Raw genomic sequence first — 25,234 nt, 5'->3', positions numbered from 1 at the left:
TGTTGCCATTCGATCAATAAGCAACGGAAAATTAAACAGAAATTATGGGATTGTAGGTAACACGATTCATCACATATGTGCAAAATTTGATTTGGATCTTACGAAAATTAAATTCATGAAAATTATTTATGCTACACTAAATTAACATGTAAGATTATGGACATTACGTCAAGTGTCCGAATTCTTTTTGCGCCACTCTGTATGTATGTTTGTAAATTGTCCGGCCGGAAAACCCACATGTAAAAAACCCCAACTGTCCATTGGGAACAATGTTTCGATTATCAACACGGCTACACTCATCGTCAATGATTGACTCAGGCTCTGCAACCTATTTCCTTTTAATAATTCATTAAATATTGTATAACAAACAAGACAGTATGCAATTGTAAAACCAAGCTGTTGTCACACATCCTGTGAGGAAGCCATCCCTCAATCCAATGTCGGTTAGACGCAGTAAGGAAGCATGTGGACTTCCACGGTTAAATGTCAATGTTAGTTTCATGACTGTCAACACCCCAAAATCTGTGATTCTCCGCCTAATCAAAGCTGCCTTGGTTTACAAAGAGTTAGTTTTTTAGTTTACTGAGGAAAAGGGAAACAAATGGTTAGACAGTCCTTTGGATGCATTGATTACAATAATGAGAATCAGAGGCAGAGCGATATGCTTTAATCCAACATCTTTGGGCTGTTGCCATACATAACCAATGCCGCTTTTACGGTTATCAGTCGATTTGAGAGCATGTTCATTCATCAAATTGATCATCACTCTTTGACAATCACAAGCAATGTTTACCTTCGGCATGCAGGAATATTAAAAGTATTTTGTTCTGTGGTTAACTGAGGCATTTTGGTGAAATATAAATTCTGATAACTTTTTTTTATATGGAATAGCCGGGATTTATAAATGGTAGAATTACTTGACATATGCACAACTTTAACTTCATGATACGCTCTATAAATGCACACTTCTTCCACTCGTCAGCGAGGCTGAAACGAAAATGAAAGCAATTGTAAATTTGTTGGACAATGTGTTTTGTTTGTATGATACACGGACATGGAACAATTGTCTTCCTTTCGACGACACTGAAAGAAAATATGAACCGCAATATTACCATATACCTAATACCTGTAAAGTTATTTTGTTAATTAACACTTATAATATAAGTAATATTCGAAAATTTGGTAGGTTTATCCAGTATGATTTTGTATTTATACACAAAGAACTTAGTTAAGCACCTCTGACATATCTCACGATTGAATGAGCCCCGATCTTAACCCTTTGGAGCATATCTGGGACATGGATGGTCGTCGTGTGCAACAAAGGAATCCTCCTGTTCAGAACCTGACCTAATTGGAAGCTATTGTACTCGAGGAATGGCGTAGACTGTCCCTTCGGAGGATCAGGAGGCTGATAGGGGGTATGAGGAGGAGTGTGCTGGCTACACTCGGTATTGACCTTGAATCGTATAAGATAGGCAAAATGACATTTTGAATGTTCACATTCACCAATAAATTCAACATTAAACATTCCATGGCCATATTTGTACAGACATGGTTTTGTATGAAAATCAGTGTTCTTTAGTGAGTGAGTGAGTCGTCACATCGGCAATATTTCAGCCAAGTGTTTTTTAAAAGAGCAATTATCATCATAAAATCAACATGGATTTCAACCATTTTGTCGATTTCTATGAGTCAAAGGATCACATAGGTCAGATTCCATCGTGGTCACCACGAGAAGTTTTATGTTCGCGTTGAAAACCCATTATTGCGAAAATACAGGGGTGCTTAATTAAGTTCTGTGTGTATAGAAACACCCGTCTGCAGGCATGGTGATTGCCTACCATTATTGTTATCTGACTTTGTACAATAGGTCTGTGGACTCTTCAGTACTGGAATATGAAAGAGATTTGAGCCTCAGAGACAGAGCGATATGCTTTAATCCGACATCTTTGTGACGGTTAGCATGCATAACCAATACTGCTTTGACGGTTATCTATCGATTCGAAGATATGTTCATTCATGAAAATACTTTAATTTTTGGTTACAAATTCTTCTTTGCTTATTGGTTAATTTTCGTCAAAGACAAATTCTGATAAGACTGAAATGAAATATCCGGGATTTATATACGTGGTAGCATTGCTTGGCATACACAGTATTAACTACATGACACGCACTATTTAAAAGCACACTTCTTCCACTCGTCAGCAAGACTGAAACGAAAATAAAAGCTGTTGTATGTTTTCTTTGTATGATGCTTAGATAAGAATGGATAATGTGTTGTCTTGTGCATATGGCCCAGATCCCAGATCAGGTGAACATCACGAAGAGTCCATGGATGGGTGACTGTGTTTGACAGCTTGACTCCTGAGGGTTTCTAGAACCTCAGTTCTGCCCTACAACGAAGCACGTGTGACACAAGTGGCCTCACCTTTGGCAAGTGAGTTTGTTCACAATTGCCTCTGTTCACAGAGCAGTGAATGGGTACCGGGTGGGATACGTCATATGACTATTAACCTTCTGGCGCCTCACGGTCAGCTTGGGTTATCCGGGGAAATATTGTCAGCATGTTGTATGCTGTTAAAGCATGCCCGTGCGGCGTGGAGCTCAGTGCTATATAAGTGGCCATATTATATGAAACCTATTCTTCCTCTAGTGACTGTAACAGGAAGAGGACAGTGTCCTCTGCACATCATGCAGTACTGAATAACGTCCTTGAAGTTCACATCCTGCTTTGTGTTATTTGCTTTGAGCTGCAGAGTGCGAAGGGCGTATATATGCAACAATCTGTTATACGACTTCATCAGCTGACAGCTACCTATATGTGGCCAGTGTGGTGCTGTGAACACTGAGGATATTATTGATACTCCACCATCCATTGTATGATAAGTATGTATTCTTACATGTACACCAAACAATGAATACATTCGTTCAAAACTATTTTATATGAACAAAGCGCCTGTCTCATATCAGAAACTTTAGGAATTTGTATTTAGGAAGGAAGTAGTTTTGTTTTGTTTGTCAAATGTAAGTGAATATTCCATAGTTTTAAAGGAGTTGTAGTGCCCGAACTAAATGTGATTGAAATTATACTGGATCTGTTTCTTTTTACAGCCTTTTGTTTTCATTGATTTGAGATGAACAGCACCGACAAAAAAATCACGTTTGGCAGGAGAACAGTGGCTGAAACTATGTTTGATGACGTCAGTACAACAGGTGCTGCACTTGAACAATATAGCGATCGGGTAGCATTGCAACTGACGCCCGTCGCTCTCTTCTTAGGGATACTGATGCTGGTGGGTTTCTTTGGGAATTTAATGGCATGTTACATCTACACGGTCAGGCTAAAGGCCGTTTCTTCTCGACTGTTCCTGGTTGCCCTAGCTGTGTTGGATCTGATCATGTGTAGCTTGTGCATCCCAGTGGAGATCGTCTCTATACGGTACATGTACCTCTTCAACCAGAACTGGCTTTGTAAGTGTTTTGGCACACTGTTACTGTATTGTTCTCTAGCCTCTGGATCAATCCTTGTGGCTATTGCAGTGGACAGATACAAACTGATATGTAGACCATTTGGAAAGCAGATGACACTACGGGAAACCAGGAGAGCCATTTATCTTTGTTTGTTTGCAACTGTTATCGCTTCCGTGCCATCGTGGATTACGCAAGGGACACGGACTGTGCCAGTTCCAAATTCAAATATCTCAGGATATACATGTGCAACTAGTGACGACATGATAAACACACTCTATCCTTTGGTGTACCATGGATTTCAGGCAATATTATTTGTGACGGGGATTGTCATATTATCTTCATTATATTCCCGTATTCTAATGCGGACAGGAAAACAGATGCAGTTTCGGGAAAAGTTGAAAAGGGATATGTTGGTGAATAATGAGGATTTAGGTAATAAACCGTTGGCTGACACAACACAACATCAGACACGCGCTCAAGAACAGGAAGAATCTCACTCGGGAGATGCAGACTTTGAGCGTTGTCAAGGCAAGGAGTACGAACCAACTCCAACCCATTCAAGTCGCTGTGTTGTAGATGGACTGGAGTGTTGTCAAGGCAAAGAGGAAGTTTTAACTCAATCTCATTCAAGCCGCCGCGATCAGTCACTCATCAGAAACAGGGAATCCCATTCATGCCCAATGGATGTTGACGTGATGTTTCAGATTAGACCCAGTGATGCATCACATTCATCAGCTGGCCTTGAATCATCACCTGGAATTAGAAATACCGATAAATGTGACTTTTCTGGTGGAGACAGTCATTTGTTGAGCATACCTACGGATCAGTGGACACTTCCGGCTGCTGAGGAAGCAGTCCAAATAAATGTCGCCTGTGCAAGCCGAAACATGTGTTTGGACAAAAATGATGGTTCTCTGTCGGAGATTGATCAGATACCAAAAGAACAATAGGACGATGCTCCAAAGGGTGACATCGTGACGCCACGACGCGTCAATCAAACGGGAAGGGCTATGGTGTCGAGGACGACCACTATGATGATTGTCATAACACTGGTGTTTGTGGTGAGTTTCCTGCCCCATCTCTGTGCAATGGGAGCCCGCTCTATTCTTCAGAAAACATTTGAGGACCTTGACGGATCACCTCTGGTGGTGTATCACCTGTGTCTTCGCTCGTATTTTATAAATTCTGCAGTTAATCCGCTGGTGTATAGTTTCTTCAACCTCAAGTTCAGGAATGAGGTTAAAGGTGTTTTTAGAAGGCTCTGTGGCAGAAAAAGATAAACGATAAAAACGGATCAGAGATTATCCTCCATCACATTGAGTTCCAATGAAGTTAAAGATATTTTACTTTCTGTTGATGTCACTAAAGCAACCGGGCATGACGGTATCGGTAATCGAGTATTAAAACTCAGCGCTCTGGTAATATCCGACCCATTATCTACATTGTGTAATTCCTCTCTGAATAACTCATTATTTCCAGACATTTGGAAAAAATAGCTTCAGTAATTCCAATTCATAAGAAAGGTAATATAAATGAATGTAACAATTATAGACATGTAGCACTAATTGGTTGTTTAGCCAAAGTATTTGAAAAAAGTGTTTTCAAATACGTATTTAATTATCTCAGAGACAATAACTTACTAACAAATCTTCAGTCCGGGTCTACCCCTGGAGATTCACCATCTCACCAACTAACTTACTTTTATGATTTTATTGCTAAAGAATCAGATAAAGGGTAGGAAATAAGAGCAGCTTATTTCCTTCCCTTTATCTAAAGCATTCGATAAAGTATGGCACAGAGGAATCATTTAGAAATTGAACGCTTACGGTATTTGTGGCAAACTACTTTTATGGTTTAAAAGTTACCTCGAAGATATAAGACAGCCTGTCGTAATCAACGGCTTCAGTTCCAAATTAAAACCAGTTACAGCTGGCGTCCCACAAGGTTCCGTCTTAGGTCCGCTATTATTCCTAGTTTATATCAACGATATTGTCGATGGCACTGGCAGTAATATACGTCTGTTTGCTGGTGTCACTTCGCTCTATGTAGTAATAAACGATCCGAATGTAGCATCACAATGTCTGAATATTGATTTATCTGTAATATCAAACTGGGCTAAAAAATGGCAAGTTGATCTTAATCCAAATAATACGGTCTCTATTCAATTTACCCGTAAACACATCCAGAATATCAAACTAGTCTTATCGATGGATAACACTAACATAAACGACATCTCATCTCACAAACATTTGGGAATGGTTCTTCAACAAGATTGTATGTGGCATAGTCAAATCGAAAATGTCACAAAAAACTCAGTCCAATGATTAACTGCCTAAGAAGTTTTAAATATCGCTTCAACAGGAAAACGCTGCAGACAATGTACAGGTCATTTATTTTACCAATGTTCGACTACGCGTGTCATGTAATTGCACGAAATAGCAAACGCTTCTTCTAGAGAAATTAAATCTAGACGCTATTAGGACTATCTGCGGAGCTGTTCGCGGCACAAGTCATAATAAACTATATTCTGAGACAAATATTTCTTCACTTGAAAATAGAATACGCCGTTAAAAATTATACATATTTTACAAAATGGTTAACAAACTACAGTGTAGTTCCAGATTATTTGTCTAGTTTAGTTCCAGAAAACGTATCATCTGTAAGTGGATATAATTTGAGAAATAATTCTGACCTACAAAATATTAAATGCAATACTATAGCCACATAAAGAAACTGTGCACACAGAACATGCCTTCAGAATTGGAATACAACACAGCAAAGACGAAATGATGTAGACACTTTATAAGCTGAAGTATCGGACCACAAAAAAATGTCAAAAGAACATGAACAATATCCGTAACGATGACGTCAGAAGTTCAAAATCGAGTAGGGGATCACACGACGAAGTCACAAAGTCAATAACGGGTATGACCACCATCATGTGCGTGAAGCACAGCAGTGCATCGAATACGCATAGAGGCTACCAAATGAGCATTGAAGGCCTGGGGAATGGTCTGGGACGTGGTCACTGCTTTCTGGAACCTGTATCTGAGATGAGTCACCCGAATCCATCTGTCCTGTCTTGGCGTCGTTACGTCGGGAACGCCCAGAACGTGGGTGATCGGCGACGTCATTACTGTTTCGATAACGCATGACCAATGCAGATATCGTGTTACGATGGCATTGGAAATGTGCTGCCACTTGTTGTTGGCTTATTCCTGCTCGAACCATTCCAATGGCTTCATGAAGTTGAGCAGATGTTAATTTTGGCATGATGTGCATGTGACTTCTCATGTGAATTTGTGAACGTTTGAATGACCAAAGATCAAGCTTTCGACAGTGACAGCAATTTCAGAGTTTCACATGTTGTGTGCAGCTGCACGGGCTGTAAGTGCAGTAACACATTGCAAGGACATAGGCCACCGTCAATGACGTCACGTCGCCTGGCACGTGCATGGGCGTTTGATTGTCTCAATACTTGCTATGTTCACAAATGTATTTATGTATAAAGATGCTGTGTGCCTATATTTATATTTTCTGTGTGCACAGTTTCTTTATATGGCCAGTATAGTTTGTACTCCAATTCATTTATCCCTGACACGGTAAACATCTGGAACTCTTTCCTTCCAGATATCGTAAACGCCAATACTCTTGGGGATTTCAAAAACAAACTAAAAGAACACAACACCAGTGAAATCTACTTTAATCTTTTCCATGGTTCAAGATTCTGCCAGATAATCCACTCTTGACTTCGGCTTGGGTGTAGCGATCTAAATGGAGATAAGTTTTCAAGATATATATCTGATAGTCCTGAAAGTAACTGCGGGCATCACACCGAAGATGCGCTTCATTTCTTCCTCATCTGTCCCACATTTAACGACATAAGATCAAATGCATACTTCTTTAGTAGAGGATTTAATTTGTCATCAATCTTATTTGGCCATTCGGGCTCATCAGAACAAGTAAATCTGGACCTACTAAAATCGGTACATAACTACATGCTATATTCCCAGAGATTCTCGCAATTCACCTAAAATTAGTTTTATTGTTCATACCGTGCCTTGCCGTCATACTGAGATCACAACAGCTTCTAGTTTATTTGCCTTATAAATGTTTGCAAATTGTAACACATTATATCGTCAATATTGTTCCTTGTACATTCACATTATGTTTTGCACCCAGCTCATGTGTACGTCACTATCATTATTGTTAATACTATGTATTATTGTTAGGGAGCGGCATTGATATAAGCATGTTTAATGCTTGTTTGCTAATCCCATCATGATTAAATGAATGAATAAATTTGTTTAAACCATGTCAGGTGAAGTTGGGGATGCTGTTAAATGATGTGACATATAAGCAAAACCGATCTACAATCTTAAGGAGAGGACATTTTCATAGTAAAACAGTACCTGCTTTACGTTTATTATGTTGCAGAAAAGTGATTTTACAATCAAATTTCCACCAAATTCGCTATTTTAAGTTATTTCGTTAAGACCAGTTTGAAGGAGCTGTTGGATGCATGCATTCATGATGTAACGGGTTGATATGGCATACTGATGCGGTCAGATTATGCTGTAAGTGTTGGTAAAATAACATACTATTTTCATCAAGGCCACCTTGTACATTTTATTTCGTATACAAAATCATGTGATGAAAGAATCACAGTCAAGCATGTCTTGCTTAACTGCATCGAATATTCCATCACAAGGGATACCTATTTCAAAGTAAACACTATGAAGGATCTTTTTAATAATGTCAGTTCTCATTTAATTATTGCATTTTTAAAAGAATTAGATTTGTTAAGTGATTTGTAAATAGATATATATATTTTATTATTGGTAGTTTGAATTAGTAACTGAGATTGTTAGTGGCTGTACCCTCAAACGGGGTTGAAGTAGCGTAAAATTATTGTTCTCCTGAGAGGGTACGTAAGTCCCAAAACATTTCAAGTCAATTTAAGTGTGCCAGGTTTTTAATCGTAGTATTTTTGTTTATTTTTAATGTATGGCTAAATCTCAGCATCAACGCCAATGGCTGAAGGGATGGTGATCTTCTAGTTGTTTTACTGTCCTTCGTCGGCAGGTTTTTAAAATATCTATATATATTCTATTTCCATGTCAAATGTTCTCGTCACGATATGGCTGCAATATTGCCGATGTGACGTTAAATAATAACTCACTCACCTACTCGTATACAAAATCATCCAACATGAAGTAGGTGAGATGCAGCATCTGCAAACTCTCTGGTGCTAATTTGTCCACTCCTAAGATGATCTCTTAGGACGTCAAGGCGGCGTTCCAAGTTCCTGTATTTCTTTTTCTTCCATGGATGTTTCTGTCCACAGCATAACTGCAACTGGCGGACTTCAGCGTGAGTCTGCTCCTTAGCAAGAAATTGAATTATTAGAAAATATTGGGATGGGCCTTTCCCACCAACCTCTTCAGACGAGAGTGCTACCCTTCCAGATGGTTGTTGGTACGGAGACCGTCGGGATCGTGGTGGTTCAAATGAGATCTATGGACGTCACAATGTCATTAACAGTTAACGCAGTGGACTTACAGTTCTTTTCAACAACAACAACCGAAGGTATATCACCATACTAGGGACCATGGGGACTTACAGTACCTTTGCTACCTGCATGGACCCTAGCTGGAATCATCCCTTCAGCCGCTGGCGATTGTAGGAAGTATGTAGCCAACTTTAAAAGAACCAAAATACTACGTTTTAACAATCTGGTAAATTTGAATTTAGCTTTGAAAGTTTTGGGACTTACGTACCCTCTGAGGAGGGCAATAGTTTTACAATACTTCAGCCCCCTTTGAGCCTACAGCCACTAACAATCGAAGTTGGTAATATAAACTACCGGTGACCATATCGAAAATCTTGAACCAACACCTATAGTTTGGCATGAAATGCATGTGGACCCGTTTTTTTGTAAATATCTCTTCATCCAATGATCAAATCGATCTCAAACTGTGCAAGTGGATGTTTTGTCAGACAACCTAATCACATTGTAAATCACCGATTTTATGCATTTGTATTAAAGAATCTATCTATGTAACTGTCAACAAAATAAACAGCAGACCGCTGACTGCTTGCAGAGGGAGGGAGCCAATGACCTGTAACAGTGTATACAGTTTTGTGTAGTGGGGTATAGGTTAGTTGAGGCTGGAATAGGTAGGTGTTGCACCATTGTGCTGACGGCAGTTGTATAATAGTTGAGTATAAGTTTAGGTAGTTAAGGGAGTATGAAAATCTCGGTGTGACCGTTCCACAAGATGACTGTGGGTGACTAAGATAAATTGGGGTGTGTTATGTAATATGATCATGTCATGGTGAAAGCTAAAGAGTAGCTTAATAAGTAAAAAATGTGCAGTTATTGGCTGCTTGGTAACACATGTTTATGAGAACAGGACATGTGTTTAAACTACGCAGTAAATATTATCAGATAATGCACAACAATGTGCATATGCATGTAATAAGAAAACAAACGGACAAAAGAGGCAGGAAGGTAGGGTTGACTACGCCGTCGTTGTACATAATTTAGATAATTTGACAATGGCTGTAAATCAAATTTAAAAGAAAGACTATTCCAGTTAAAGTAATAGTAGTTTGTAAGCTGACGTTTTAGAAACTTCGGATTTTATAGTCACTGCTACTGAGATATACATTGATGTTTGCAAACGTTGTTCTTTAAAAACATGTAGGTAACATAAAGGCGAGAATTTTATGGATGTCAACTTCTTTATTGTGATGCACACGACGTTTCGCAGTATATTCTTACTCCTTCATCATGTGAATAAAACAACTAGGAAACAGACAGCTATACATGTACATGTTAACGAAACGTCGTGTCCAATAAAGAAGTTGACATCCATAACATTCTTGCCTTTATGTGTATCACTTCTAAGTGCCATTCAAAGACTCTAACTATAAATAGTTGACATATCACCGTGTGGTCATATGTACTGGAGCTCAGGATTTAACAGTTAGTGAAAATATGTCATTGTGTTATATATCAACCTAAACGTCTCCCTAATGATAGCTAAATTGTTTGGATGGTTTGATTCTCTGAGCGCTGTATATGCTATATGCGTTGTTTGTTTAATGCCGCATGCAGCGATTGTTAAGGCGTTATTACAAACGTCCACATGCTCATAAACCCATATGCACATTGACTGCGCAGCCCAAACTTAAATAACAATTGTAATTTATGGTCATATTCCCATACATTTACAATAGTGATAGTCCATTTTCGCTAATAAAAATAACATTTCAGAAGAATAAATACTGGTGGAAACAGAACGAGATATGCGTATTGTTTCACAGCATTGCCAAAAGCTAGCAGTTCGTGAACACAGGAAACAAATCGCACGCCTGTGTGGTGTCATATGTAATGCGTCGGAAATATAACATGGTCACGCCAATTCTTGGCCACACAAATCTGTGACCGCTGCCGTAATCAGGTGTCAAAACTGTACTTAGTAATCTCGTCTCAGTCAGCCACATGGGAAGCGACAGCTGGTGTTCCAGATTGTCCTTATGTCACATTGACCTTGTCTCTTTCGTCAAATATGGACACCTATCACAGCTTTCCCTCGCGAAATAAGATGTTGCTAAAAGACATATTGAAGTGCCCAGCATTTGTTTTTAAAAATAAACATATAAATACATAATATATAAACGCACAAGATGAATCTGTAGAAAAGAGAACGTTTCGGTTGAGCAACTAGAAATCAAGGGGTCACAAGAAATCAAGGGGTCATATAAGAACAGCCAATCTAATTAACATCCTACATCTGCATAACTGTTCTGTTACAGGGAGATGTATTCAGTGTGCATTCTTCTTGCGCTACTCTCACCATCATGTTCAGCAAGAAACCAGTGAGTAACACCGCTCATAATTTTACCTGAATTTGGGAAAATACTTGATTCTGCTTCGCCAACCAGAGGTTTAACACACAAAAATTTAATGACGATGCCACCAGGAAGGCTAAATCTGTTATCAAAGTTCCTCTTTTGTCGGTAGGTGTTTTGAAAATAATGATTCGATTTTATTGCTTTAATGGAACTGAAGTCCATCTCGAAGAAATATAACCTCTATCTACGTACACTGAGTACAAAATGTCATTTTAGATCCCTTTTTGCACCTGGACACGGAACATCCGAGTTTGCAACAATGCGTTCTAACATATGTTATATTTGGGATTACACTTTCTTAGTAAAGTACAGATTCTAGTACTTTTTGGGTTGAGTCCCATCCGGGATTCGAACCCAAACCCTCAGAGTCAGGCACCTTATCGCCAGCACACAAAGTCAGACGCCCAGACCGCTCATCCACCGCGGCTTCCACAAAAAATGGAAGTCGGACAACTGGTAGTCTAGACTGCGGACTTTGTGTACCCCTCTGATAAGTGTTAATTGGCACGGCTCCCACGGCCAAAAGCAATGAAATACACAATGCCATTTTAGCAAGTGGTCAAATGTAACATATGTTATATTTGGGATTACACTTTATTAGTAAAGTACAGATTCTAGTACTTTTTGGGTTGAGTCCCATCCGGGATTCGAACCCACACCCTCAGAGTCAGGCACCTAATCGCCAGCACACAAAGTCAGACGCCTAGACCGCTCAGCCACCGCGGCTTCCACAAAGCGGATTGGGTGCCTATTCTGCATAAATGGGCATTGCATTTTTTTACCGTGTAGATAATGGGTTGTTATGAGGTAATTTCTAAACTTAAACTACAAAGTAAGTCCACATATCAGTTCGTCCAAATCGAAAGTTTGAATTCACTAAATCACAAAACCCATACAACGGGTCAATTAAGTGCAGCAGCAATAAGTATCAGGCTCTGCATTTGTTTTACATTTATCATTCTTGAAAGGATTACGCATTCCGTTCTTCAATTCGGAATAGTCTTGAAAACTGAGTTCGATTTTCTAAGACAGGTATACTATAATCTGTTCTTGGCGGCTATATAAGATGCAGGTAAAGTCGTAACCGTCCTCGAGTCGCCTACGGTTCCTTCCTATATTTGCACAACATTTCTTCTAGGAACTGTCACATCACGAAATGAGCTATCAAGCTTGCTGTTTTGTTTATAAAAAACAGGGGCGGTAACTCTAATCACACTTCCTGTTATAATTGCCACTGCAACTAGGGCTGGGACGGGTCCCAATTTCCTACCCGGGTACCCGACCCCCTATTACCCGACCCCACCTGGGTACCCGTTATAACACTTATTGCGAGTTATTCCCCTTCAATAAAATCAGTTATGGCCGAGATTAAGAGTGGCGTCTGGAAATATTTTGAATACGTCGCGTCAGGCACTAAGACAAAATGCACTTTGTGCACAGTGCAGCTAAGTCAGAAAGGAGGGAGTACGTAAACGATGTGAAAACATCTGAACAACAAACATCCCTCCGTAACAAACCATGAGCTACAAACAAATGCCGTTCCAACAATCTACAGGCAAATTACAATTGATGGTATAAGTAAAAAGTGTGTACGATTAAACTAACAAGTAAACAATGTAATGTAAACATAAAGTTTTCAAAGTAAATACCTCTCTCCCTCAGACAGACAGATAGCTTATTTACGTCTCACCATATGAACATTAAAATAATAATAATACATATAAACATATACAGTAAATATTATAAATGGAGTTATGAGAGACGGTTAAATATCACAGAGCAATATATAGGAAGCATACGAGTAGATAAAATGGCAATAGAAATATTTTCAAAAATATAAACTTTTGGCGGCGTCTCTTAAAAGGGTTTAGAAGCACTTTTTGGCACATACGTTTTTAAGATCTTCAGAGCTTAAAAGGAGTGATAACTTTTCAGGTTCCGATAAGAGGGTAAAACGTGGCATGAAACACTTTACTGATGTTATAAGGTCTTCTCTTAAATCGTCGTAAATGGAGATTTTAATAACACGTGCTGTTCCGATTCAACTCGATTTGGGCAGAGAAAACATCTTCTATCTGCACGTTCCATGCAGGTATCTATACGCGGAGGTGCTGTGCCCGTCCTGAACAAAGCAAGGGCACGTCTGTGAGACTTTGAGGTGTTAAAACATAGGCCTCTGTTATATCGAATATCGATTTATGGATTCTGAAGCACAGGCCCTCGTGTCTTTGCGAGGATTAATTTTTTTTATAAATATATAACAATTTGAGATGACCCCCGACTCGAAATGCTTCACAATACAAAACATCATGTATTGTACTGTGAAGCATTTCGAGTCGGGGGTCATCTCAAAAATAATATTTTTTAAATCTTTAATCCTTGCAAAAACACGAGGGCCTTTTTTCTGTAGTGCCTGAGTTTGTTTTTCCCCGATCCCCGTTTTGCGTTCTACAGGTGTAATGAATTTTACCTTGTGTTTATAAAAGTTTGTAACGGTAGTTCTTAACAGTCTCTTACAGTGATGATGTTGTTTAAGAGCTTCTTTGGTGATTCCCAATGTGTTCATTCGCCGGTAAAAAGCTGAGAGACAAGTCTTGTGTCTGTTCCGTTCTTGATTATTTCCCAATTAAAAACATAGGGCTTTATACGTTCTTGGTCCATATTCATCATTCTCCTCCAGTAACGAATAAAGCATATATCTTGTCGTACACTTAGTTGTCACTTGCAGGGTTCCATTCCATGTCACCAATAACTTCTTCATTAGCCTCGACTTCACTAGCCTAGACTTAGGTAAAATCTCATAGCACGGTTTTGCATTGCGTTGATTTATGAATAGTCCTCTGTTCCATAGACTGAAATGCCTTTAGTTATAACTGGCCAAACTACTGCATCGTACAATTTGGTAAATGTTTTGAAACCGAGTTACCTAATAGGTAACAATAGGTCTACCTTCGCGGTTTGTTCAGACTCTATTTAAGGCGGACGTCTGCGTTCCTGAGTCTTTCACATGTAAACAATTATATGGCGTACTTGCAACCTATGTTACACGTGACATGCTTAGTTGTCGACAGTTGATACCTTGTGAGTTTTCACTGCTAGTTTAGTCCACAATCTCAAACATAACACAACAATCTCGATGTAAATATAATAATCATAAACACATTCAATTAAGTCTTCATATATTAGTCACGTGATCAAAGCGGGTCCGGGTAACGTGACGGGTACCCGGGTCCAACTCATTACCCACCCGTCACGGGTATCCGGGTTACCCGTCCCAGCCCTTACTGCAACATTCGATATTTTACAAGCTACTCAACAATTTTATGACATTGACCTTCACTACAAGTATTTAAAATCACTGCGAATAAAATCACAACAATTTCTTGTGCCACAGAACAATGGTTTATGTTTGATTGAGTGTTTGCTACGTAAGACCGCACTCATTCCATCAATGTGACTGCGGTCTGCAAATAACAGTGATTGAAATCATGAGAAATTGTGATACAATAACATGCATCAACCAACATTGCTGTAGACAAATTCTTACTCGAAGTTTCGCTGGGTTCCATGTATACTTATGTATAAAGCAAGACTCGGAGCTGTCACTTTCTGCCGATAAACATACACGGACCCTTTGCAAGAAGAAATATCCAACAAGCATAGCCGCAGGAGAGTCCCTAACCAACTGGCCCCTGAACCATGATATTTTCCTAGCACTGCCAGTGAGTGAGTGAGTTAAAATTCAACGTCACATCGGCAATTTTTCGGCCATATAGTGACGAGAAACATTTGGTTTAACTATAAGAAATATATGTCGCAAATGACAGTAAAACGTTAGCAAGTTGTCACAATTTGAGTGTATTCAACACAAAGATCCATATTACATGTAATACCATTAAAAGACGAGCTAAAGACCACCAGTCACCAGCACTGCCAATAATGCAAACACCCTATATCAAACAAGTCTGGATTTTCCGCAGGTTCACCCATCTCACTGGAGCTTCTTTTAAATTTACATGGAGTTATATGTTTCTCTCACAGTTTTATATTTTCAAAGACCGAGATGTCAGTCTACCGATGAACAACAATTGTTCCGGTGGAGCAACGGGCATTAGTTTCGTTAATCAATGGTATCACAATTAAACATGTAACATTTACAATGATTTGTGATAGAAATTTTACGGATTTGCAGTTTCCATTTTGATTTCAGTCTTTGGACATTTCACTGCCTTAATGTTTCGTGAAGTTAATCCCTTTCACACAACGTTCTACAAATGATGGACTATGTGGTCCTAATCTCCTACCCTTATATGTATGTATAGGCAAGCACATAACACTTTGTGTATGTTTAAGCAATATGCTTATTCATTACACAGAAACGTGATTCTTCTGGTCCCCGATTACATCGAACCAGGAACGAACTTCAGTGTTGAAATCCACAGCAAAGGCAATCCATGGACTATTCCTTTAGTCGGAGAAATAAAAACGGCAACAGGGGAAGTTGTTTCTTCAAAAAACATAGACGTTTCCCCAGGTAAATATACTTTTAGTATAAGGTCATTTTAGAGAATCCCGTGACGACGTTGTGTAGCTTACATATACAGCAGGTCTTCATGTATGATAAAATGTTTACTGTCATGTAGTGTTCAAGACGTTATATTGATGGTCAGTTCCTTTATTAAGAAAAGCAAATGGTTAATACTACTGAAAACATCAAAACACTCATTGACGCATCTGACCTAGTCGACACCAATCAACAATTCTTCTCTTATATTATTGCCAGGTAAATGTATGAGACGCTGGTATAGGCAAAAACATTCAGTCATATAAACTTGTAATTTCTCGTTTTCTTTCAGAAACAATAACAACGCTAGAGTTGAAGGTATTGGACACTTCAGTTATTTTCCATCTGAAGAAACTAAATATGAAAAGGCTGCTGTGATTGATGAAATATCCACTCAGGACTTCATTCTTCGATGGCGCCAATCTACCATGGCAAAACAATATGTACTGCAGTTCTTCGTAATACTACCAGGGGTCCATACAGTATTGTTCGCTTTCCCTTAAAATGATGTATCCCCAGATAGCACACAACATTGCAATCGACAGAGGTTTAACAGCAAATATATAGGAAAACGTCCTTTGTGTAGACTGAACAGCCATCATTTTCCAGCACCATACCCATTCCCACATATTTCACCAGCATTATGGAAAGAAAAGGTGTTCCAAGTGCTGAATAGAATAGTCCGTGATTGTTTTGGCGTGTATTCGTTGCTATTTCAATATTTTCCATTTATTACCCACTACCAGTTGGTCTCAGAGTCGCATGCCTTCATATGAAAAATTCCAATATTAGTACTTATGTACACATAAAGTCTTATATCACAATTGATCATGTTATACTTTCATTTACCATGAAAAAGATATCCTAACAGTAACTCGGCGGCAAGTTCATGACTGACCCAATAATTTCGATTTAGAAATCAGTTTCCAGCGTACTCTCCTGTACAGGGTTAGGTGTTGAAACTATTGATTTCTGAGCATCATACAGGAAATAGAATTTTAACCAACAGGTCCCATCAACTATAACGCGAGATAAGATGTATACCTTCGTCTGTAAACCAACCACTCAAAGAATCAAAATGGAATCTCTTACACCTGCTCCCGAACTTGTATACAGGGATGATGGATATTTTTACCTGATACAAACAGACAAATATATCTACACGGGAGGACAAACAGGTACGTACCCGTAATTGGTCTGACAATTAAATGCTGTATATTTCATAGCAAATGTGTACTTTGTGTATATGTTACAGTCAGATTGTGAGATCAGTCATTTCGTGAAATGACTAAAAAGTTCAGTGATTTCGTGAAATGACTAAGGGGATGAGCCATTTCGCTATTGGCCATATACATAGGTTGGACGTTTCCATCAAATTTGATGTAAATGTGCTTGGTTACGATTGCCAATGTTGGTGATGCGCAAAACAAATCGCCTAAACGCATTTTGTGGCCCCGACTCTCAGAAACACGAAACACATGTCTTAGTCGGATACATGGGAAAGATCGTGCGAAAAATCAGTGTAAATGGCCTGTCCAACACTGCAATATCACTGCACATCAAGTCACACAGAGAGAATGCCAAGGTTAACCCAGGAAGAAAGAAAGCGAGCAGTAGGGATAGTTGAATGGATGACCCTCTTAGTCATTTCACGAAATGACTGTAAAATATACACGTCATGCTAAGTCAGACTTATATGGGTTTTTCTTACCATATGATACACCACAAGGTTAATATGCATAAATGTCAATGGATCATTAAGGATGTGCATCATTAAATAAGAATCAGAATGAGTTATGAAATACTTGTTTAATGTAAATATTTTTACCAATCTATTGCAGTTCGATTTCGAGTTATAGGATTAAACCAACACCTAATCCCCCTCTCTGTACCATTAACAGTTACTGTGAAGGTAATATCACTTGTTACGTTTCCTTTGTCAACTTTACCATGAACGTTTTCGTTATGAGTGTGTCATTGCATAACATGTATCTGACAAAATCGAGTTATACTCATATCTGTGAAGAATCAACAAGTACACAGTTATATATTTCAAGTAAACATTTTATATTCATATTAAGTGTTGAATGTATGCACGCAAGCATGGCTAATCCGTCGTACACGCATACGTTTCCAGGATCCGAAAGGACAAAAGGTTGAACTCTGGAACAAGATGCTGATGACTGACGGTGTACTGAGTCATAGTTTTGACCTGGGGGACGAAGTGTCCTTTGGAACTTGGTCAATCACTGCAAGCGACGGGGTGGGATATAAACATTTTCAGTTCCCCATATTTCTTATCCAATGAGTATATTTGATATAACCTGCACGAAGGACGGTCAAAAAGTAAATAGAACTGGCTACTCAAAGTTTGCAAGACAGTTGTTGATAAATAAATGGATGTCGACTTCTTTATTATGGTGTTTGTCACATTCAATGTGCATCACCGTATTGAAATCACTCAACACTGAGTACAACACTACAAAAGAGGAAATCAACGCAACCAACATTTATTAAATCAGATGTAATAATCCACCGTGGCAAAATGGCCTGCCGAGTTTAGGCTTGGGCGTACGTCGCTTGAAGATGATCTACGGTCAGGTAGAGCTGCAGATGTCCTCACAAATGATAACATCACAAAAGTTGAGATGTCTGGTCAGCGGATGTTGTGTTTATCCCGGGAAGTTTGTGTAATGTAATCCATGTACGTTTGCGCATGTCTAAAATTTCTGCAAGACGGTGTCTCCCATGAAGTCAAGTCGGGAACTCTTCTTAGGCATTTACATGGCAAATCCAGACAACTTGCATGCGTGTCTTGTGAGTTTAGATGAAACTTGGATTCACCACCTGGACCCTTATACCATACATAAGTCAAAGTAGTGGAATCACAAAAGTTCTCCTGCTCCAAAGACGTTTAAAACACTACCCTCTGCTGGCAGGTAATGGCCACTTTTTGAGGGTATTCCAAGGGGGGACTTTTTATGACTGATTACAAACCAACCGAAAGTAAAACCACTGGTGACTACTATGCTGACTCAGTGAAGAAGCTGTGAAACGTATTCAAAGAAAAGCGCCGAGGGATGTTAACTACTGGTGTCCATCTTCTACGTAACGATGCACCAGTTCAAAAGAGTCGAATTGTTAAAACTGTCATTCGTGAGAGCATTTCGTATAGCGGAATCATCCCATACAGTCCTGACCTGGCACCCAGTGATTATTATCTGATTCGCAGTTTAAGTATCCCTTGCGTTGAACCCGATTTTGCAATACTGACGAGCTTATGGCGGCTACAGAAGCTGTGTTTCGGGACTGGTCAAAAGATATTTATTTTCTGGGGAATGACAGTACAATTGGTCAAAAACATAAAAATGTCCCCACCTTTTACTTGTACATTGAGTTCTATGAAATTTTGACCGTCCTTCGTAATATGTCCATAGTGACTAGAATTACAAGAATTACATGTTGTTAAAAGACGTTATTTCTGCAGGTTGATCTTAAATCAGCTTCTCGTTCATTTTCGTGTCTGCGTAGGCAACAACACAAGCTATTTTCCTCGTGTCCTTTACATTCATGATTACAAATACACTTTCTTTAAAGGTAAATTCGACGACGGTAAATCTGAAAGTCATGGATTATTGTGAGTATTTGCTCGAACATTAGTCAGATATTACTCAGGCTTGGTTTGGCTACATTACACAGATTGCTATCTTGATTCTTTATGTACTAAATAGTTACAAACAAATCATCTGACAAAATATTAAGGAAGAAACGTGCGGTCAGAGATTACAATATGATTTTTTAATATATTGTACATTCATGTCACACCTTGTCACACTATATATTTCAGAGCATCATTATGATTATGTTGAGCAAAGCGACAGTTTGTATTACTTTTATGGTTATGAAACTGCACCAGAAACGAATACATAAATTTCACACACAAATTGATCCTGAGATGGATAAAACTGTCTTTTGAGGAAATCTAAACAGCTGCTTGTATTGGAACATGTCCATTCCCCAGAATACATCTTATGACTAATAACATGGCAAGAAGTGTATAATGAAACGTGATACAGAACCATGTCTATAATCACAAGAAATCTTTCCCAAAAGCAGAGTCCAGTGTATCATAAACATGTGTCTTGAATCGATTGAATCACAGTAAGTTCACAGAATCCTGCCCCACTGATGGCACCTGTCCCGAATACTAAAAGGGTAAGTCAAGTGTTCACCTGAAACATCTCGAGACCATGCGGTACAAGTCACGATAAGGAAGTGCATGAGACCTGTCTGGATTTGTCACATGTCTGTATTGACACGAACATATGTACATATATTTTCTTATGGGTTTTGTATTCAACGTACTGGATAAAACAACTGACATTGCATTGAAACATGAAATAGACTTTGGCATATTTTTCAGATTCACCAACCTACGAAGTCGAAGTTGAATTTCCACAACAAAACAAATTTGTTGTCTTAACTGACGATTTTGTTCACGTGAAAGTAACAGCCAGGTACTGTTCAGATATCATTGTACATGCAACGTATTTATCTTACCGCCATGTTAAATGTACAAAATATCATTTTATTATATTTTGAAGATCGCTACCCACTATATGACATGTAAACAAAATGGCGTCTTCCTCTCCACTGAATTTTTTAAATCAGTGGAACATTTTGACAAGCTTAATACTGCTATGAAAATGGTTAGTTATGTTTAAGTTGATTGTGCAAACGATTCAATGTATAAAATAGCGAAAATATAAAAGAGCGGGAAGAATGAACTGAAAGTAAGTGTGAATGGTTTCAATAAACGCATTGAGTGTTAAGCACTAAATGAGATTATGACGTCATACCATTGTTAGCGACAAAGCTTCTCGGCGGAGAGTTTGGCGGTTACGTGGCAGCGGGTAATATTTTTTTCCATTTGAGAGGGGTGACACGGAAACTTGTTAACGCGTCATTGACCAATAAAATTAAAGTATTTTACATGAAGGTAAGATAATTTCCATTACATGTATATATGTGAATGTGTTACACTGACCAAACAAGTCTACCAATGTGTCATGTTGAAAACATTCGTGACTGTGTTCAGTTACCCTCGTGATTTTTTACCAAGGTATTTGTTTGGAAAAGAGGTCGAGGGTAACGTCTCCATCATTGGCACTCTGAAGTCATGGGACAAGCCGCAGTACTATGGACGAAGTCTTCCTGCATACTCATCATCATCTAAAAGGGTGATTAACTGACCCGCTGATACATAACATATTTTAGATTGCCCCAAAACACACATAACACGTGTAATCTGAAACATCTTCAATCATATGATATGTATACTATTCAAACAATGTAGGGGATTATGAAATATATATGTTACAGAAATAAAACGAAAATAATTGTTGACGACAAACATCCCATGTAAAAGTTGTATTTCAGTAAAACGCAAAACCAAAATACATACTGTAGTTTTCACGTTCTACATGCAGTACCGCCATTGCTGATTTTGACACTTTCAAGGATGGTGGATTCATCCCCATGGACTATTATTTCGGCCAGTCTTATGGATTCTTTCTTATCATGCAGTTGTAACATGAATTCATTCATTGTTTGTGTTGTGGAGTCTATAACGAGAGCAGCGTCTACAGTCTACTGGCATGCTGGCAGAAGTCGTACATGAGCAGACTGTGGAACCAACAAATCCAAAGTGCTTCGATTGTGAAGACGGCGTTATATGTTCACGTTTAGAGAACAGGATCGACTGGTCCGAAACCAGGTTCTACGCAATTTAGCTCAAATGTCGAATCATTTAGCTGCAAAACTTCATCACACAACTGGAGTACGAGTTTCGGATCTGATTAGAAATCGTCTACATGCATCTCATCTAATGCTCGACGGACATTAAGAATCCGTGTCTCATCTTACAAAATGTCACGTGGCCAACAGACGGCAATGGTGGACACTAACATGAATACTCGTCGCCGTGTGTATTTGGTGGTATCACTCTGACTGAGCAAATCCCATTCCAGAAGAGTCACTGACAGTACTATCCATACAACATAATGAAACCCTTTGTTTGTCCTGTTTGCAAGGCATGTCGGTTGACTATTAGACACCCTGTAATGGCTAATGGCTACCCTCCAGTAGGACAACATGCATATAATGCTGGCGTCAGTAATCAGCATATACCTTTTCCATACTGAGTACGTTTGGAACATCTGGGGGTATATGCATCAATGTGACTGACCGCCGATTACGTTGACTGCACTAAGCCTGTCACTGCAAGAGGCGTTGGACAGACTCATTCAAATCGCCAATGGGAACCTTATGCACTGGGTGCGTGGTTACGTGAATGAATGTTTGACAAGTGTTTACACAAGTGATGCAAAATAGTCAGCTTTATCAATCATCCTTCAAGGTCTTTATCCGTCATATTATGTATATACTTCTTACTTTACCGTTCGTGATGTTTACCGAATTGGTTCATTATAACGTTTTTCCCATTACTAGAAACTAATATCTCGTACAATTGTGCTTATTTGATACTAATTCTCTTACGTCTTAGAAGAGTATAGATCAATACATCATTTTCCTTCAAGTGAAATCCTTAAGAAATGTTAAAGACATAAACTGAAAAGAGTTCTGATTTATGTCTGGATATAAAGTATTCTTTAGTTTCATCCTTGGGTTGTAATTGATCATTTTAGATAAAAGGCTCTGCGACATTTGACATACCGATGTCCGAAATAAGAACAATGGGGGAAGCTCTCAATGCACCACTGTCCTCTGATTCCCTCTACATAGACGCATATGTATCGGAGGAGGGTATCACCATGAATGGCTCCAGTGCTGTAGTCCTCTATGACAGCCCTATAGAAATACAGATCACACCAGCGACCAAGTATTTTCGACCAGGGATGCCTTTTCATACACAGGTATGCCTTTTCATACACAGGTAGACTTCACCTACGAGAGGAGAAATGGTTACATATGTGTTTTTTATTTTGGCAATGTTGACACCAGAGGTCTTTACTGCCTAGTGATTTCATTTTCCTGGCAGATATTTATTGATCAAAGAATAGTATTAATGCATCCATTTCGGCACCTACAATATTCTATATACAATAGCTTATAGAACTGCCAAACCATAATAACATTCAACTGCATAATATTTCGCATAATACATACACTAAACGCCAAAAGAAACGTTACCCTCCTTCCTTAATGACGGAGGTACTTATCTACAGCTGGCGTTGTGATGCGCGGATGTCCACTTCTTGGTCTGTCTACGGTGACCCCAGTCTGTCTGAAGCCCTGCACCATAACAATGGCTCTTTCTCTCTCTTCAGCTGTTAATCGTGGCGTATTTCTGGTACTTGTGTATCATATCATGCATTCTAGGCTCTCTTTACACCCTTTAAAATCATTCTACATGTGAAATGGATGCAAATACTGCAAATTGCTGCGTTTTGGCAATTGATGTTGCTATGTGTAAACAGAAAATGGAAAGACGTTACTTTGCAAGCAAAAATGTTAACAAAGATAATTTTAAATGTTCCTAAACATTTTTTCACAATATCTAAGACACGTTTTACTTGTTTTCACTAATGCAAATCAGCAGAAAGTGTTTTAAAAGACTGAAATCATAGGAATGATTATTTCACCACTTTACACACTCTACAACAGTTGTTTCTTGTTTTAATAGTTGAAAAATGGTGACTGTAAATGGTTTATCTTTCTCTCAAAACAGAATGGTATTTCAACCTTTCTTTTGGAAATCTAAATCACTGTTTTGGGGTTTATTTCGGCATGGACGAAAATAGGACAATTTTACTCTCCTGACAAAGATGCATTTCACCTAAATATGAATGCATTTGAGAATTTTGTTTCGTGATTTGCATAAAGCCGTGTTGTTAAGCGTTCATGTAAACTAATACCTTCCAACACATCTTTGATAGTTTTTAAGTAATTCATAAATGTAGGAGGGTAACGTTTCTATTGGCGTTTAGTGTATTGTTCGTTAACGTTATTCAGGCAGCAAAAGGCGTCGGATTTTCCTTGTGTCGCTCTTGTATAACTACATGTACATCCGAACATCCAGAAGCCTTCATACCACAAACGTCTCGAACGACCAAGCCTGTTATGTCTGTTTAACCAGAGCCAGTTATTCTGATCACACACGCTATTAACATCAGGGTATTAAAACATTTGACATTTTTCCAGCGTTTCATTAATTTGCTGTCACCGACTGACTCAGTTTTTGTTTGAAGATACTGATACGACAATCCAACGGAGATCCACTGCCAGCTTCCTTATCAAAAGGAACACTTACAACAACTATCAATAGGAAGGGGAGTACATCCAGCTCTACATTTATACCAGCACTGAACGGTTCCAATACTTTTAGCATCGTTATACCAAGCGATGCTACGATTCTTAACGTAAAGGTAAATCACTCGTGTTTTTTGTTCAATGAAACCCATTTTTCTGACAGTGACATGCAATTAATGATTGAAATAATGAGCTAAGTCAAAAACAATCTGGATACGAAGACATGCCTCAACTAGGTAACCAAACTTGACCACCGATTCATTTAATCATATATTTCATGGAGATAAATGATTAAGCATTAATATAACTAACTGAACATGTTTTGTAAATAACGCAACAAATGATATACCGTGGTAACAAACACTTATGTGTGCAGACAAAATCTTTATCATCAGGTCGAATATCAGAGAGTCAGCAAGGATATGGATGTGACCTCATTTGATGGGTCTGAGGGATACTACTTGGAAGTTCTTCCCTCATCACAAGAAGTCAAAGTATGGGACTTAAATGAAATATAATATATTGATTATGTATATGTGTCACCAAGTTTGACCAAAACTTATTGTTTGATGAGATATAGAGAAGAGTAGTGCAGATATAATTTTGGTAACTAAAATCTTCGTTGTTCACAGACTATCACGTTGTCATTTTCTATTCGTACAATAAATCTAGAAATGTAAGAAAGTTATATACATTACATAATATATGTACATATAAACATCGATTGCAATTGTGCTCAAGAGTCAATGTTTTCTTTGTACAGGTAGACGACTGGTTCAGTATTACAATTCTTTCGAACAAAGTACTGCCGGATCTGAAATATAGGGTAACGTATACATGTTAGGAAAACTTCAACTGTTCATATGTAAAAACTATATATGTTTACAAAAATCAATAATTTTGTAATGACCGCCTTGTATTTCACAGACAAATATGTTTCTCACA

The 25,234-nt window shown here is 38.5% G+C and overlaps 1 protein-coding gene across 3 annotated transcripts in view; it reads left to right on the top strand.

The window, feature by feature from the left end:
* The first annotated feature begins 9,914 nt into the window (after positions 1-9,914).
* The window catches only part of LOC124256386 (CD109 antigen-like), a 62,749-nt gene continuing 47,429 nt past the window's right edge, over positions 9,915-25,234 (top strand). For all 3 annotated transcript variants that reach the window (XM_046690392.1, XM_046690391.1, XM_046690390.1), the window contains exons 1-14: positions 9,915-9,985; positions 11,296-11,358; positions 15,771-15,928; positions 16,251-16,276; positions 16,968-17,136; positions 17,800-17,870; positions 18,096-18,221; positions 19,556-19,595; positions 20,382-20,475; positions 21,081-21,198; positions 22,666-22,893; positions 24,229-24,405; positions 24,685-24,783; positions 25,053-25,115. In XM_046690392.1, the coding sequence (XP_046546348.1) occupies positions 11,300-11,358; positions 15,771-15,928; positions 16,251-16,276; positions 16,968-17,136; positions 17,800-17,870; positions 18,096-18,221; positions 19,556-19,595; positions 20,382-20,475; positions 21,081-21,198; positions 22,666-22,893; positions 24,229-24,405; positions 24,685-24,783; positions 25,053-25,115 (1,428 nt within the window). In that variant the 5' untranslated portion in view covers positions 9,915-9,985; positions 11,296-11,299. The remainder of the gene's footprint in view (positions 9,986-11,295; positions 11,359-15,770; positions 15,929-16,250; positions 16,277-16,967; positions 17,137-17,799; positions 17,871-18,095; positions 18,222-19,555; positions 19,596-20,381; positions 20,476-21,080; positions 21,199-22,665; positions 22,894-24,228; positions 24,406-24,684; positions 24,784-25,052; positions 25,116-25,234) is intronic.

This window comes from Haliotis rubra, unplaced genomic scaffold, assembly GCF_003918875.1.
Source record: "Haliotis rubra isolate DU_JTF1 unplaced genomic scaffold, ASM391887v1 Scf626, whole genome shotgun sequence".
Taxonomy (NCBI): Eukaryota; Metazoa; Mollusca; class Gastropoda; order Lepetellida; family Haliotidae; genus Haliotis; species Haliotis rubra.
Note: the sequence above shows the minus strand (reverse complement) of the source record. Positions and strands in the feature narration are given on the sequence as shown.